Below are 15021 nucleotides of genomic sequence, written 5' to 3' on the forward strand. Positions count from 1 at the left end.
CTTACACATCTGCTGAGTTGAACTGAATCTGCAAACCCATAGAATTATATAAGACATTTAAAGTTACATTAAATTTCTGCTGTGTGCTTTTAAATCACGGAGTGCAAGACTCATCAGCACTTAGCGTATATTTATTATCTTAACAAATGTCAGATGATTGTGTCCAGTGTTATCTATTATTTATGAATAACAAGAGGCTGTAGGACTGGAAATGACAGGCTCTAATATGTCCAAAAGGTTAGGCGTAACGCAGTGTGCTGCCCTGGAAATTTCTTGACATCATTTTCTCTCCTAATGAGCGCTGTCTGTGGTGATTGTACTGAACTTCCATTATCTCTATATAGTTCCTAATGGCTGCGCCTGCCTTCGGTGAAGAAATCTAATTGCAGATACATATTTGAAAAAGAGTGCATCTTTTTTAAAAACACAAATTTTAAAAATAATTACAGTGGGAAATTCCAATTGTCCCATTAAAAAGGAATCTCTTTACAAAGATAACACCCAGCTGCAGACTCACAAGAGCTTGAGAAATACTAATTAAGGATGACAAACCTTCATACCACCCGTAATGAGCTTTCTAACACTGATGAAGAGCCCGTGTTCTCTGGACCCAATATATGTGAATTTATCCAACTATGTTTCACTGGTTGAGTCTTTCTGTGACTGAAGTTCTGGGAGACTGATGTCTGCTGGGGTTCTTGTGGGTCTGCTCAGGCCGGCAGCAGTCACACGCTTGGCAGGGCTTTACCTATTATGACTTGCATAGCCTGTGTCTCCCTGCAACCACCGAGTGGATACAGCGCTTCCATCCTCTTTCCTTCTATAGCAATGGCATGAATTATGTATTCTGAGCAACTCTTGCAGCTTTTGAGGCCATTCTCATGTATAACGTCAAGAAAAGAGAGGCTATCCTCAAGAAATGTCCCTGTTTCCACCATTTTGCCCTTGCTAGACTACTTTGTCTGTGGAGCAGTGAGGTTTGCAAAGTCAAACCTGTATGTAACAAGCATTTTTTTTTTTTTTAACTCCAAGAAATGAGGCTATCAGAAAGAGTTCTGAGACAAAGCTAGTATTTTCCCATTAGTATACGTACTCCAAAATACACACTGACTCGTCTCAATTTTATTGTGAGGACAAAACAAATTTTAGCTGAACACAGTGCAGTTGAGCCAATTAAAGAGCACATTTTTAACTACACCAGATGTTCAGTTAATATGATCATGCCTAACCTACTCCCTGTAGTCCTTGAAAGTTCCATTAAGCTGTCAGAAAACTTTGTCATTTGTGTGTGTTTTTGTGCAAAAGATAGGAGAGAAAGGGGAGGAAAGACTGAAGGAAAAGGTTGAGGCAAAATGAATTCATGTCAAGGGTGACGTGGCTTAAAAAAGTAGCTACAGATTAAAGTAAGTAGCACTTTTAGAGGTGAATTGATTTTTTTTAACACCCCCAGATTTAAGTTGCTGATTTTAAAATAAAAAATTAAAGTCTCTCTGATCATAATTTGAGTCCTTTTTTTTTTTTTTAGAAAATGATGTTAGTTGAAGATAAAAGGTTTAATTGGTATCTCTAGAAAAGAATATTCAAATATTGGTGTGCACTTTCAGGCAGGCAGGGAGACGAAACAGCTTTCTACATGGCTGACATTTAACTTCTTTTCCTTCTACCCTTTCCACAATAATCTCATCAAGACCCCAGATAAATTTAGCAAGTTGTCAAGAGGATACAAAATTAATTAGATCAAATCTACATCTCTGCCTGTGCGGCTGAAAGAACAATTACAGCTGCCCACGTGGGTATCCTGCTGCCCCACCCCCAAACGCCCATGCTCACGGGAACCTTCCAGGTCATCCAGTAGAGAGCCCAGTGCCTGGCCTGCTCATAATAGATCATTTTCCTTGGTGCCTCAAAGAAATGTCAGAGACTATCAATAGATTCCTTTTCTGGCAGGTGACAAAGAAATATTAATTTAGTAAAAGTTAGCATTGGCAGGTTTCTTTACCACTAGTGCCACCTGGGAAGCCCCAAATGGTGGCACCCTGAATTATATTATTTCTTTCTCAGTTTCCCCCTGTCCCCCCATTTCAAAATCTGTTCTGGATGAAGTCTGGCATGTGCCCTGCACCCAAGTGTTTTACCCAGTGACAGAGAAGGCGGAGTCTGGGGCACAGCTTTACCTAGCACAGAGGTCTTATTTTGGCATGAAACAGCTGTAGAAAATGCCAGTGATATGTAGAAAAACACTATGGATTCAAAATTGATGCAAAATTCCATTTTCCAAACATATTGTGTATGTGTAATTAACAATCTATAGGACTGAATAATCAATTTATTATTTATCTATCATCTGTCAGTCTCTTTGATCTCTGTATTTCCCTCCCTCTCACCCACTGCCTACAGGTAAAGCCAAAACCCTTGAGCGTGACTTTTAAGGTTGCAGACTAGCATTTCCATCTCAGTTCCCTTTCTGACCCTTTATGTACTTCTCTGAACTCTCAGGCTTTGCCATGCCCCACTGCTAGCCAGGAGGCCACCTGTGGGTACCCCCTGCTAACCTGCAGGCTCCTTGCGTGAATCAGATCAGCCTGTACTGTAGCACTCAGCAGAAGGCTCCCATATAGCACACATGTTTGCTGAATGTTTTGAATGCATGAAGAAAGAAATCAAGGAAAGTTGCTGTTTTCCCTTTCTTTGATACTAGGGTTGGTGGTTTAGTCACTAAGTTGTGTGTGACTCTTGTGGCCCCATGGACTGTAGCCTGCCAGGCTCCTCTGTCCATGGATTCTCCAGGCAAGAATACTGGAGTGGGTTGCCATTTCCTTCTCCAGGGGATCTTCCCGATCCAGGAATTGAACCTGGGTCTCCTGCACTGCAGGCAGGTTCTTTACCAACTGAGCTAGGGTTAATGTTACTAAAGTGTAGTTAAATTACTACATCTCTGGGGCCTCCCAGGTGGCTCAGTGGTAAAGAATCTGCCTGCCAGTGCAAGAGCTGCAGGGGACTCGGGTTTAGCCCCTGGGTTGGAAAGATCCCCTGAAGGAGGAAATGGCAACCCACTCCAGTATTCTTGCCTGGAGAATCCATGGACAGAGGGTTGCAGAAAGTCGCTCACGACTGAGTAACTGAAATGCATGCCTTTCTTTGTGACTAGGGTTACTGTCATCATTATTACATTTTCTGTGAAATTAACTATGAAATTTACTATTATTTTCTAGTGCTCTCTGGATTCTAGTTCATCTCCTTCAAAGTCATGGAAATGAGAAATGAAAAAAAAAAGGCATCCAAATAATTATAGAAGAAAAAAAACCCATATAGTTACATAACAGTTGATAAAAAAACTGAGGTTAAATTAAAATTAGAAACAGTGGTTTTAATCTTGCCTTTGTTTAGGAACAATTTGATTTCTGAGCCTTCTTCACTTAAAAGTGACACTTGAAAGCTTACTTTCAGTGATAATTTTTTAAATTACACTAATATCCAAACACATATACAACTTTTAGTGATATTTCTCTGGAATTAGATATAATGAAAATATTTTTTCCCAGAATGAAATTTTTACTTTAATTGCTCTTATGTAGGTTGCTATAAATTTCCTAAGAGTTAAAGGGCAAATGTAGACTAGAGATTAAATCTTATATACTTACTGAATAAATTATCAGCAGACTCTTCAATAGAATTGCGAAGGTAGCAAATAAATACGCATAACTCTTGGTTAAATTTCAACTTCAGATAAATAATAATGTTTTAGTGTAAGCATGGCCCATGAAACAGGTGAGGCACACTTATACTAAAAAATTATTCATGGTTTCTCTGAAATTCACATTTAACTGAGTACTCTATATTTAATGCAGCAACCCTACTCTTCCACCCCCAGCTGATGCACATCTATTGGTTACCCATAACTATTCTTCAGACTCACTCTAAACTTCTGGAGATTAAAATAGCTTAACTGAGCATAATAACAATGATAGTAAACCTTTACAGGGCAGGTATAGCATAATTTACAAATTTAAAACTTATACGAATGGACTACATTTCCTGAATTGTATTTTTCTTTATCAGCAACAACGTAGATGCCAAATTTCTTATGAATTTTGAAGGATACCTTTCCTTTCCCTCTCAAAACCAGAAAGAAGTGAACTCTTACTCAAAAGCATTGTGGGGAAAACAGCTACCGGTCCCCCATCGCTTAGTGTTCCCTGGCCCTCACCAGGCATGCTCCCACCTAGTTGTTAGTTGTTGATTGTTAAGTGGAAGTTGGAGCCCTTTGTCTCCCCACTGGCAGCCCCCTCCCCATCAAACAGAACCCCTCTCAACCCCTTTTTGCTTCCAAGACTGTCCTGTTCTATCACATTTTAAAATGGCTGTGATACCATAGCTTTTATTAATAAAAACTATGAAAATTACTGTCGAGTTTTTTTTTTTTGAAATAAAGTGCAGAGTGTTCAAAACGAGCCCAACTTTGCCAGCATTGCCACAAAAATTTTAAATATGAGTTCTGTACCAAAGACATCTCCTTTCCCTCATCCTCCCTGTCAAGTGATATACAGCTGCTGTAATACTGGTAGTGAAGGGGACGACTAAAGAAAAGGGACTGGGAAACTGTTTCCAAGTCCTGTGTCCTTGATGTGTCCAGCCAAGTTGTCTTCAGTTGTCTACTGTCTTTTTCTAAATCTGCTGTGCACCATTTTGCCTTGTGAACAAGGATAACAGTGGTCATAAAGACTTTTTGGTGCATTTTTGTGTCTGTGTGTGCTTCATCTGTCTGGCGGTTTGATATTTCTTGGACAGGAACTCTGTCTATCTCTAGTTTAGCCTCTAACTCCTCATTGGCATCCAATACTGTGCAGTGGAGCCAATAATAAATTTTGCTTGATGACTCCTCAGAAAACATGTTTGTTATGTTAATGTTACTGAAGAAATGGCAGAAAAAAATGCAGTCCAAGTTTACGAGTCAGGAAAAGAAGCTTATTTTTCTGCCTTCATTACTTTCATCAGCAATAATTTTCTCTGTATATATGATCACCTGCATATGACTTGCTAGGAGCCAAGAGATCTCTTCCCCATTGGGAGAAATGAGATGTTTTAAGACCTTCATCCATTAGATTTTAAGCATTGTTGTTCAGGCACTAAGTCACATCTGACTCTCTGCCACCCCATGGACTCCTCCGTCCTCCACTGTGTCCTGTAGTTTCCTCAAATTCTTGTCCATTGAGTCGGTGATCCTATCAAACCATCTTATCCTCTGCTGCCCCCTTCTCCTTTTGCCTTCAGTCTTTCCCAGCATCAGGGTCTTTCCCAATGAGTTGGCTCTTTGCATCAGGTGGCCAAAGTATTGGAGCCTCAGCTTCAGCATCAGGCCTTCCAATGAACATTCTGTGTTGATTTCCTTTAGGACTGACTGGTTTGATTTCCTTGCTGTCCAAGGGACTCTCAAGGGTCTTCTTCAGCACCACAGTGTGAAAGCATCAATTCTTTGGCACTTAGCCTTCTTTATGATCCAACTCTCACATCTGTACATTACATGATTACCTGAAAAGCTATAGCTTTGACTATATGGACCTTTGTTGGCATTTTAAGCATTACAGATTGTTAAAATGCAGAAGCAATTGAGCTAGACTCTGTTACCAAATATGCTCTCTGAACATGGGGTTTCTTAGTCTGTTCATGATGAAACTCTGACTCTAGGGTTTGGGACTCACAGTAGGTAAAGTTCGAAAGACAGAACAGGGAAAGAAAAGGTCAAGTAAAGGTTATTGCTAGGCCAACGGGATGCGCTGTAGCACAAGAGTCCTTACAGATCTTGGAAAAGTGGAAGTGCTGGCGGTAAACTGTCCCTGGGCCGCAATTAGGGAAGTAACGAGCTGTCGTCTGTACTTGGATGCTCACTGCTGGTCTGGAAAGCATCTCGCCAGATGCTTAACAAGCCTAGGATGACTAATTTCTTTTTAGTCTAAATCCATCGTGCTCTTGATTCCTACTTGACCAAACTTCTCATCTCTAATCACAAAGCTCTGTAGTTGGAAGAGAAGTCAGAAGAGCGCTGCTGCTGCTGCTAAGTCACTTCAGTTGTGTCCGACTCTGTGTGACCCCATAGATGGAAGCCCACCAGGCTCCCCCGTCCCTGGGATTCTCCAGGCAAGAACACTGGAGTGGGTTGCCATTTCCTTCTCCAATGTGTGAAAGTGAAAAGTGAAAGTGAAGTCGCTCAATCGTGTCCGACCCTTAGCGACCCCATGGACTGTAGCCTACCAGGCTCCTCCATCCATGGGATTTTCCAGGCAAGAGTACTGGAGTGGGGTGCCATTGCCTTCTCTGCAGAAGAGCGCTAGATAGTATAATTGAAGCGCTCAGAGCCCAGCCAGCAGAAGGTAGCACCCTCATTCAATCTCGTTCTTCCAAACGCCAGAAGCACGGTTTTGGTGGTAGTTTAATCCTCACTGGACTCTGTTAATTGCTCCAGGCCAGTGTTACCCACAGTTTGCTGCTGCTGCTAAGTCACTTCAGTCGTGTCCGACTCTGCGTGACCCCCATAGACGGAAGCCCACCAGGCTCCCCCGTCCCTGGGATTCTAGGCAAGAACACTGGAGTGGGTTGCCATTTCCTTCCTTACCCACAGTTTAGTCATCAGCTAATAGTGCTGCAAATCAAGGAGTCTCACCTACAGTGTTATTTACTTTTAGTATTCCTGTATCCCTCTACTTCCTATATCAGCATTTACTTAGTATTTAAATTGCCTTTAAAATGTGTTTCAGGTGGAAAGTTTGTATCATTATCATAAATGGGAAAAAGTGTCACTTTTCATAAGAAGGTAACCACAGAAATAAGATTGCATGCTCAGTCACTAAGTTGTGTCTGACTCTTTTAGACCCCATGGACTATAGTCCACCAGGCTCTTCCATCCATGGGATTCTCCAGGCAAGAATACTGGAGTGGGTTGCCATTTTCCACTCCAGGGGATCTCCCTGACCTAAGATTGAACTTGAGTCTCCTGTGTCTTCTGCCTTGGCAGGTGGATTCTTTACCACTGAGCCACCTGGGAAGCCCCCCAATCAAATTAACTGAAAGCAGAACAGAGTTAGTTCCAGTTAGCTTCAGCTGCATGGCAAAGCCATCTAAAGCCTGTTCTTTCTTCTCAAAAGGATAGTGGTGAGTTTCTGGAGTTGTTAAAGCACCAAACAGACTTTTGTGTTGTCATAACTAAGAAGATGGAAGGAGAAATGAGAAGGGCATTAACTTTCCACCATATGATTCGGTATTGAAGGCCATAATGTCTCTGAATCATTTAAATCATCTCTTGTAAGATGTGACCTGTCCTCCTTGGAGGCTGTGATGTACTTGAGGAATAAAGAATTGGCTGTAAAGAGGTTTGTTGATAAACTCTGATTTATGCAGTTCCATTCAGATTGTTAGAAAGTGTGGACAGTATACTCAGCATCCTTTATAGACCTTCTGAATCTTACTGGAATATTATTTCCTAGACTAAAAATTGCTTACAAAACAGCTTGTACATTGATTAAAATATATTCAGCATTTGCTGTACATTTTAGTTTAAATTATTCATTTGATCTCTAATTTAAATTCTGTTTCTACATCTTTTCCTGGTCTGAATTGAGCACATCTTCTTGACTAAATATAATAATGTGATAATAACTTGTTTCAAAGATTTCCCAAAATATATATGCATACTACAGCTCTGGCACTTCCAATCCAATGGGAACATTTTTCTACATATCGACTATTTCATCAGCTTTCTGAGAGCTCACGAGTGAAGGAGATTTTCTTCTAATCTGGTTTATTCCTGTGTCCTTGGGGCAGTGGTCCATGTGTCCACTGGACATTTATGCTCCACAGCTCTCTTGGTAGAGCTGTCCATGGCTAGTCCCCTCACCTATCTTGCAGTCTTCCTGGAAATCAGGTTTTAGAGGACTGTTACTTTGGGTCAGAAACGAGGCACAAGAGTGGCTATTACTTCTCACTATTGCTTAACCTAGAAAAGAAAGCTCTTATTTCTTTTGCTGTGGGAAGGGGTGGTGGGGTGGTGAGGGGAGACAAGCCAAATCTAAAAATAAACTGGATTTTCTTTCTTATTCATAGGTAGTTAGAGCCTCTCTGTAACTACCCATTACCACCTCAATAGTTATAGGATGAATGAATAATATATATTTTTAAATGTGGCAAAACCAAGAAAGAAGTAGCCAGGGCTGCTTCTAATTTATCAGCTTGGTGATTAAAGGGCTGGCTTGTAGAGGCTCCAGACATCTAGGGAGCCAGAGATAAAACAGGGCAGTTGGCTGTGTTTTTTCCTAATGAATCTAGGGCTTGAAAGATATCAGGCAATTTTAAAGAAAAGCAACAAGGACAAGTGACATTAGACAAGGCCAGTAGGGTAATGAAGGGCAAGGCCAGTTACTGAGAGAGAAAATTACTTCATTTTCTGTGATAATGCTTCTGTGTGCTTTGTGGGTCTCTTCTCACACTTTGTTAGCATGACTGTATATACACAAACAGTGTTGGAATGCTACCCCCCAGTGTAGAAGGAAAGAGCCTTGGAATGGTCCGCAGAGGGGCAGAGGGCTGGCATCTATTATTAATATTTTGAAAAGGGGAGGCTAAGAACAATGGTAGCAGAAGGGGGTTAGATTGCAAGGTGAGGAACGGTGCTTTGACAGAATGTGGGGGACGCACAGAATTAAATCAAGACGAAAGACACAGCAAGGAAAAGAAAGAAAAAGGCAAGCAAACATACTCTGGAAATGCAGAACTGTTTGGAAGATGAGGCGAGACCAGGAGGGGACAGCCCAGTGGTGCTCAGCATTTCTGCAGAGCAGAGTTCCGGGCTCATCTGCTCACTGGCTTTGTTTTTCCCCCAGCAGCCAAAGTAAAAAGGGCACCAGACACTTGATTCCTCTTCAGCTAACTGGTCAGCGGATACCATTTTCTGCTTAGTGGGGAAACGTGTGGTATTTTAGAAACAATTCCAGAGTATATTTAGCTCCTAAAGCCAGGGCACACAAATGTCACATTCCCATAAGACAATTGGCCCAGTGAAAAGAGGACCCACCAGAGTCCCACAGAAAACCCACGAAACTCTCGCATCCCAGGAGATGCTGCACGCACGGATGTGACATCATTAAGGCGCCCACATCAGGGAATGAAAAGAAGCAAGGCGATCACAGATTGGGTCAAGTTAAAGGACGTCATCATGAGTCAGAAAAGAAATCAGACTTTTCCAACAGAGTCACGCCATCACCAAGTCATACCACACAGCGCTTGGCAAAACCAAAGAAAAGTTGGAAATAAATCATGAACATTAAGTTGGAAATAAATCATGAACATTCAACAGAAAAAAAAAACACTTCAGAGCAAAATGGAAATCAAAATCATAAAGAATCATGGCAAAAGGAACATTAAGCTACATCACTTTTTTATTTTTTAAATTTTGGCATAACAACTCGTTGTCGTTGCCCCATCAAATACATAATCAGTTGTCAAAAAATGAAGCTTCAGTTTGACAGGGCAAGGCAAAGAGCTAATAGCACGAGAACAGTGATCATGTTAAACACCCATGCAATCACCTCTGCCACCATTGTTTGACAATCTGTAGACTGCTTCCAGCTTTGTCAATATTCATAATAAGACCCACGAGAATGAACAATGCTGAATTTTCAAATGATCTGTCAAAGTGTTAATTGGACTCTTTGATAACCTCTATCCCCTGGGAGAGTTAACGACTGGAGAAAATTCTCGCCATCCGTCTCGGGGAAGTGAGGAGGAAATGACTATAACCAACTCCTAGATACTTGGTTGACATATTTAATGCTTTACTGGAAAGGCTGTTTGGTTTTTCAGAAAGTCGCAGTGGGCAAACACAATGTGATTTTTACTGTGTTGTCTCTTCTTGAGTAGTCGGCCAAGACTAACACATCTGTGGTCGGGAGCCACACAAAACAAATAACGGCACATGTTAGGGCTGGTATAGCCTGCGCTGATAGTTCTGCGCTGTCACAAACAGATCTGGTGCTGTCTTGAGATGCTGAAGAGCAGGGATCCCACCAACTTAAGTAGCTGCTGAGACACCAGCTTCTTTAAAAAAAAATATTGGGGCAGGACATATTAGCAGTGAGAAGTTACAGGAGAATAATAAAATCGATTAAGGGAGTAAGTTAACAAGTTAAAAGGGCTGCATTGTCCCATGTGGGCTTGGCATGTAGCGGCTGAGTGTACGGCATTCTCAGGAGAGGAGCCACCAGAAGAAAAAAGAAAAGGATGAAAATTTAGCGTGAGTCTGCTGAGCAAACACTCTCTTAAAGCAGAGCTGGAAGTATGTATACAGAAACCTGTGGGGGAGGACATGACAGGGACTGTCTTCCAAAGGTCACCAGAGTTGGTCTGCCGGCGACACTCAAACCCCCGCTTGGATGAAACTCTTGAAAACATATAGAAGTAAACAATGCTGAATGGGGAGAAACAGCTCGCAACATAACTGAGCTTTTCAGTCTTTGATTTACAGGACTGTTTTTTGGACAAGTAAAGGCCTCTTCGGTTGCAGCTGCAACTAAAGTAGGATGTGTTACCAGAAGCAGCAAATGGCGAGAAAAGAGATGACATTTCCTGTCTCTAGTCTCTAGCAAAGAAAGCCGGGGAGAATTTAGGACAGTTCACAGTAGAGTCCCTTTCATTTAGTGTGGCTTCCTTTCCATTTTAAATGCATAGCAATTCTGCTTGATTAAATAACATATTTTTTGTTTCAGCTGTTGTCCTCGAAGGGCAATTAAGTGCGTCTCAGAACCTCAGCTCTGTTCAGATTCAGCCCCATGTAAGTGTGAGGGATGGGACCAGCCAGAAAAGACTTCACTCTGCTACTTCTCCATTCACTGATTAAATGGGCTTTGACTGCAATTGCATGTACTTGCCAAAGCCCGCATTGCATTTCATCTTATTATGGGGGGAAAAAAGAGGATCCAAAAATCACTGGATGAGCTAAGAGGAGTGGAAAGGGACTTTAGGAGCCAGCGTCCACTTTGGGCCAAGCCATGCCTCTCTTGGGGGGAGGAAGCTTAGAGGATGTGTTATTTGTTTTGTGTGGTTTCTCCTTGGTTGGGGAATCATTTCGGATCAAGCCTAGCACAGAGGATTGGGTTGCAGTCTTTTCTGAGACGCTTTCAATCAGAGTGTGTTGGAGGTCCGTTCCTTAAACGCTGCTGCGGTTCAGCTGGAAGCAGTTACACAGTCCTCCCCGCTCCTCCCTCCCTCTCCCCGCAGAGGAAGAGGTGCTTCCAAGGCCTTACCCTTCTTGTCTTGGTGATTATGGGAAGACACTGCCCCCAAAGAGTCTGTGCTGTCGGGTGACTCCTTCCAGTCCATCATTCCTCCCCTAGACTCATACCCCTCTTGAGCCGCCGAATCGGACGTGGTGGTGCTGGGCAGGAGGGAACTGGAGTGCCCTGTTTTCATCACAAATACAGTTAGGGAAGACATCACCGGAGACACCTGCTTTTTCTTTGCTCAGAGGCCAGGAGGTGGGACACCCAAGCTGGCGGTAAAAGACTCAAAGGGGATTGCCCTAGACCTAACAAGGCTGGTGGTAGGATTCGGCAGAAGAGCCCTTGAACTTGCAGTTAGAGGGTGAAGGGCCAGGTCTTGTCTCTGCTGCTTGCTGGGTGAGCCCGAGGGAATCACTTATCCTCCCTGGGCCTTGGTTTCCCTTGTGCACAAAATAGAGGCCTCCAGTGTTTGGAGGATAAAGTGGCATCATGCGAAAGTACCCAGCAGTGTCTGACACAGAGTAGGTGCTCAGGAAGTATCAGAGTCCCTTGGCATTCCTGTAGCATCACTAAGGCAGAATGTGTCCACTCCGGGGGTAACATTCATGCTGATGGGCGGGTGCATGGTAGTGGGTGAGTCTCTGCCCTGTCACCGACAATCAGCTGCCCTGAGCCTTTCCCATGGAGGATGTGTCTAGTATTTGGCTGCAGCGCAGCCTCACAGGCATTCCGCTTTCTAAAGGGAGCTGCTCCAGCCCTCCTGCCTGGAATACAGGGCTCAACTGTTCTGCCTTGTTATGGCTTTGCCTTTTGTGTCTTACACAAACCAAGTTAAGTTTCATGGTCTCCTGACTCATACCCGTGAGAGGTGGGTTTTGAGGCCACCATGACTGATACGATTCAGACTAGAAAGGGAGAGCTTTCTGAGATCCAGAGTCGCCTACTGCAGGATAATGCCAGAAGAAGGATGGCCAGGTTGGGAGTTATGGCAGAAATTGGACATTTCCTGTGAATACATTTCTAAGCCTTCCTTTCCATCATCCCACAAGGTTAAATGCAGATCGCATCTGCCGCTTTGATCTAAACTGTCACAATGATTTAAAGAAGCCCCACTACCTGTTCTCTCTGGTGGAAATAAAAAATAACCTCTCTATGATTTTCGAGTGGAGTCTTTGGCTTATTAAACCATCTTACCTATAGCAGCAACCTCTTGAACAATTTTTAAAAAGACATCAGGGAACTACTGTGAATGTGTAGTTGATGCCTTTGGTAGAAAGTAGGACAGATTTCACAAGTGACTCCAGCCTCGGGCTGTGATCACCACACATGTGATAAATAAAATGCTGGCCACCAGAAAGAAAGATTCTAGTGAATGCACTGTATTCTTCTTTTTCACAATTATTATTGCAAGTTGGATTTTCAGGAGACTTTAGTATTGTAAATTACAGACCATGTAACCATATACATACATGGTTATATATATAACGTGTGTGTGTGAATAAAGTAGGGGAAAGCAAGCAAGCCAAGTGGGTATCCAAGCTATAGGATTTCCGTGGGAGCTCTACATTTAAAATGTTACCACAAAGCTTTGGTAACGTTTAAGAGGCCTTTTTCTGTGTAGGGCTTGTTTGGCTTCTACACAGCTTCAAATATCCGCTTTGCTGCAGAGTCTAGTTCATATCCAACTGCTAAAAACATGTTCACTTAAAACTCAAGAATGCTTGCATCTAAACTTTTTGTTTTTCACATTTCTGGGTTTCACATTTCATCTCCCAATACTGATAAGAGAACACGAGTAGGAAAGTTAATAACCTGGAATTGGAAATACAGACTTTCTTTTACTTCCTTTATGCTTATATTGAGGTCTAAAATATAGCCTCTCTTTTCTACTGTTGAATTAACCATGCTCTCATGAAACATACTGTAAACCTAAGAGAGATTTCAGCACCCAAACAGTGAGAAATAGCTTTGTAGTGAGTCAGAAAGAGGGGGGAGGAAAAATGAAGCCTTTCCTGCAAGTAGCAAGAACTTCTTTTACCTGAATTGATATGCATTTTGAGTGCTTTCAATTTAACTGTGTTCAAGGGGCAATTTTATGGTAATGCCATAAGTATGGTTTAGGGAGAACATTTCTTAATACGGTAATCTAGGGGAAATATATGCCTAAGGGACACATTCTCTGTAGAAAAGAGTTCCTGGACCATATGCTGCAAATACATGGAAAAGTCATTGGTAATGGAAAGCTATGGCTATGAGAGGAAATTAGTGTGGACCAGATGGTAGTTAGGTAGGAAAATGTTGCACGCAAATGTGAGAAATCAGCTTCTGCCTATTGCTGAAATGTTAGTTTAATACCCACCACATCTCCGTTTTCTCCATGTAAATCTAGAGAAACCATGCATCGTATATACTCAAATGGAAGAAAGAAATAGAGCAGCATGAGGCTTGTAATCTTTGAAACGTATGCTCGAGGACAGACAGTATGTGTCACTGGTGGAAGCAGATAGTTGGAGAAAGCAGTGCCTGATTCTCAGGAATTTTAGAACTACCATGTGAAAGCACCTGTAAACAGCCATTCTTCATTTGAAATCAAAGAAGTGTATTATTATGACCTCTCCAACTGTTAAATAGGTATCACTCATGTTTCTTCTTGGAGTCTGCTTCTATGGGCCATATTGTTTTTGTGCGTTCCCTAAGAGACTCTGTAACCAAAATCATGCAACAAAAATAGGCAATCGTTTGTGGATATGGTATTACAGGTCAACAATTTGGAACCTATAATTTTGTCTTGTTAATCCAATATGAAAAGTCATAATTTTAATCAGTGGAGCGTATTATGTATTATTCTTACAATATACAAAGAAATAGATTTTAAAAGTATTGTTTCTCTATATCTACAAGTCTTTGTATTAATAATCCCAGAGGTTAGAGACTCTTCAAACTACTCTAACCTATTAACAGTGACGGTAGCCAGTTAGACACAGAGGAGGCAGTAAATCAACACGAGAGAGGATGACAGCAGGAGGACAGTCAGGGTCCAGTTCACTAAAAGGGGTTCTTGTGTGGTGATCAGTATTGCAGAGGGCTTCTGCCACGCAGAGTTTGCATGGGTTACTGAATGATTCTTTTTTCCAGAGTTAGGCAGTTCTTGTTCTGTGGCTCACTCTATGAGTCTATACTCAGCCACTGAGCTTCACTGTTGTGGGAACATGTAAAGGACACAGCTAGACACCGTGGGTGCACTTTGGACTTTGGGGTTGGCTTCTTTGCTTATATCTGTGCTCATAAAAACAGCTATTTGGTTTTTCTTTTGATGGGACAAAAAGAGTACCTAGTCCAGTGCCTGGCACCTAGTAAGTAGGCCCTAAGCAGATGTCTGCAAATTAATGAATTAAATCTCTTCTAGGTTTATTAGCTCCAAAACAAGCATCTTTTGCATAGTTTGTGTAAAGAAAATCTCCTGTGCTTTTGTAAGTACTGTCTGACCCAGTCCTCATTTTGATGGTCAGTTAATCATCTAACCACTCTACACTGGAGAGATTGAGCCTGAAATGGACAGAATTATTAGCTGAAAGGAAAATTCCAACTCTTCTTTAGTGTCATCACAGAAATCACTGAGGGAGCGAATGGGGATTGTCCTTTAAAGTGTTAATGTGGAGGAATTAATAAGTTCCTTTCCTTTTGTAAAGGCAGGAAGAGGGATCCATAAATCAAAGAGTACTTTTTATTCATCAAGAGCATCCCATGCTTTAATTAT

General features: G+C 41.9%; 1 protein-coding gene across 4 annotated transcripts in view; it reads right to left on the reverse strand.

Annotated features, from left to right (window-relative positions):
- SEMA6A (semaphorin 6A) overlaps positions 1 to 15021 on the reverse strand; it is a 133368-nt gene that overhangs the window by 14208 nt on the left and 104139 nt on the right. For 2 of the 4 annotated variants that reach the window (XM_055431422.2, XM_055431423.2), the window contains one exon: positions 11289 to 11444. The exons of 1 other annotated variant lie outside the window; for it this stretch is intronic. In XM_055431422.2, the coding sequence (XP_055287397.1) occupies positions 11289 to 11444 (156 nt within the window). Of the gene's footprint in view, positions 1 to 11288; positions 11448 to 15021 lie in introns of all 4 variants that reach the window. One more of the 4 variants, XM_088838763.1, reaches the window with a different exon arrangement.

Source organism: Moschus berezovskii, chromosome 8 (genome assembly GCF_049115385.1).
Source record: "Moschus berezovskii isolate FMDL1 chromosome 8, NW_MosBer_1.0, whole genome shotgun sequence".
Taxonomy (NCBI): Eukaryota; Metazoa; Chordata; class Mammalia; order Artiodactyla; family Moschidae; genus Moschus; species Moschus berezovskii.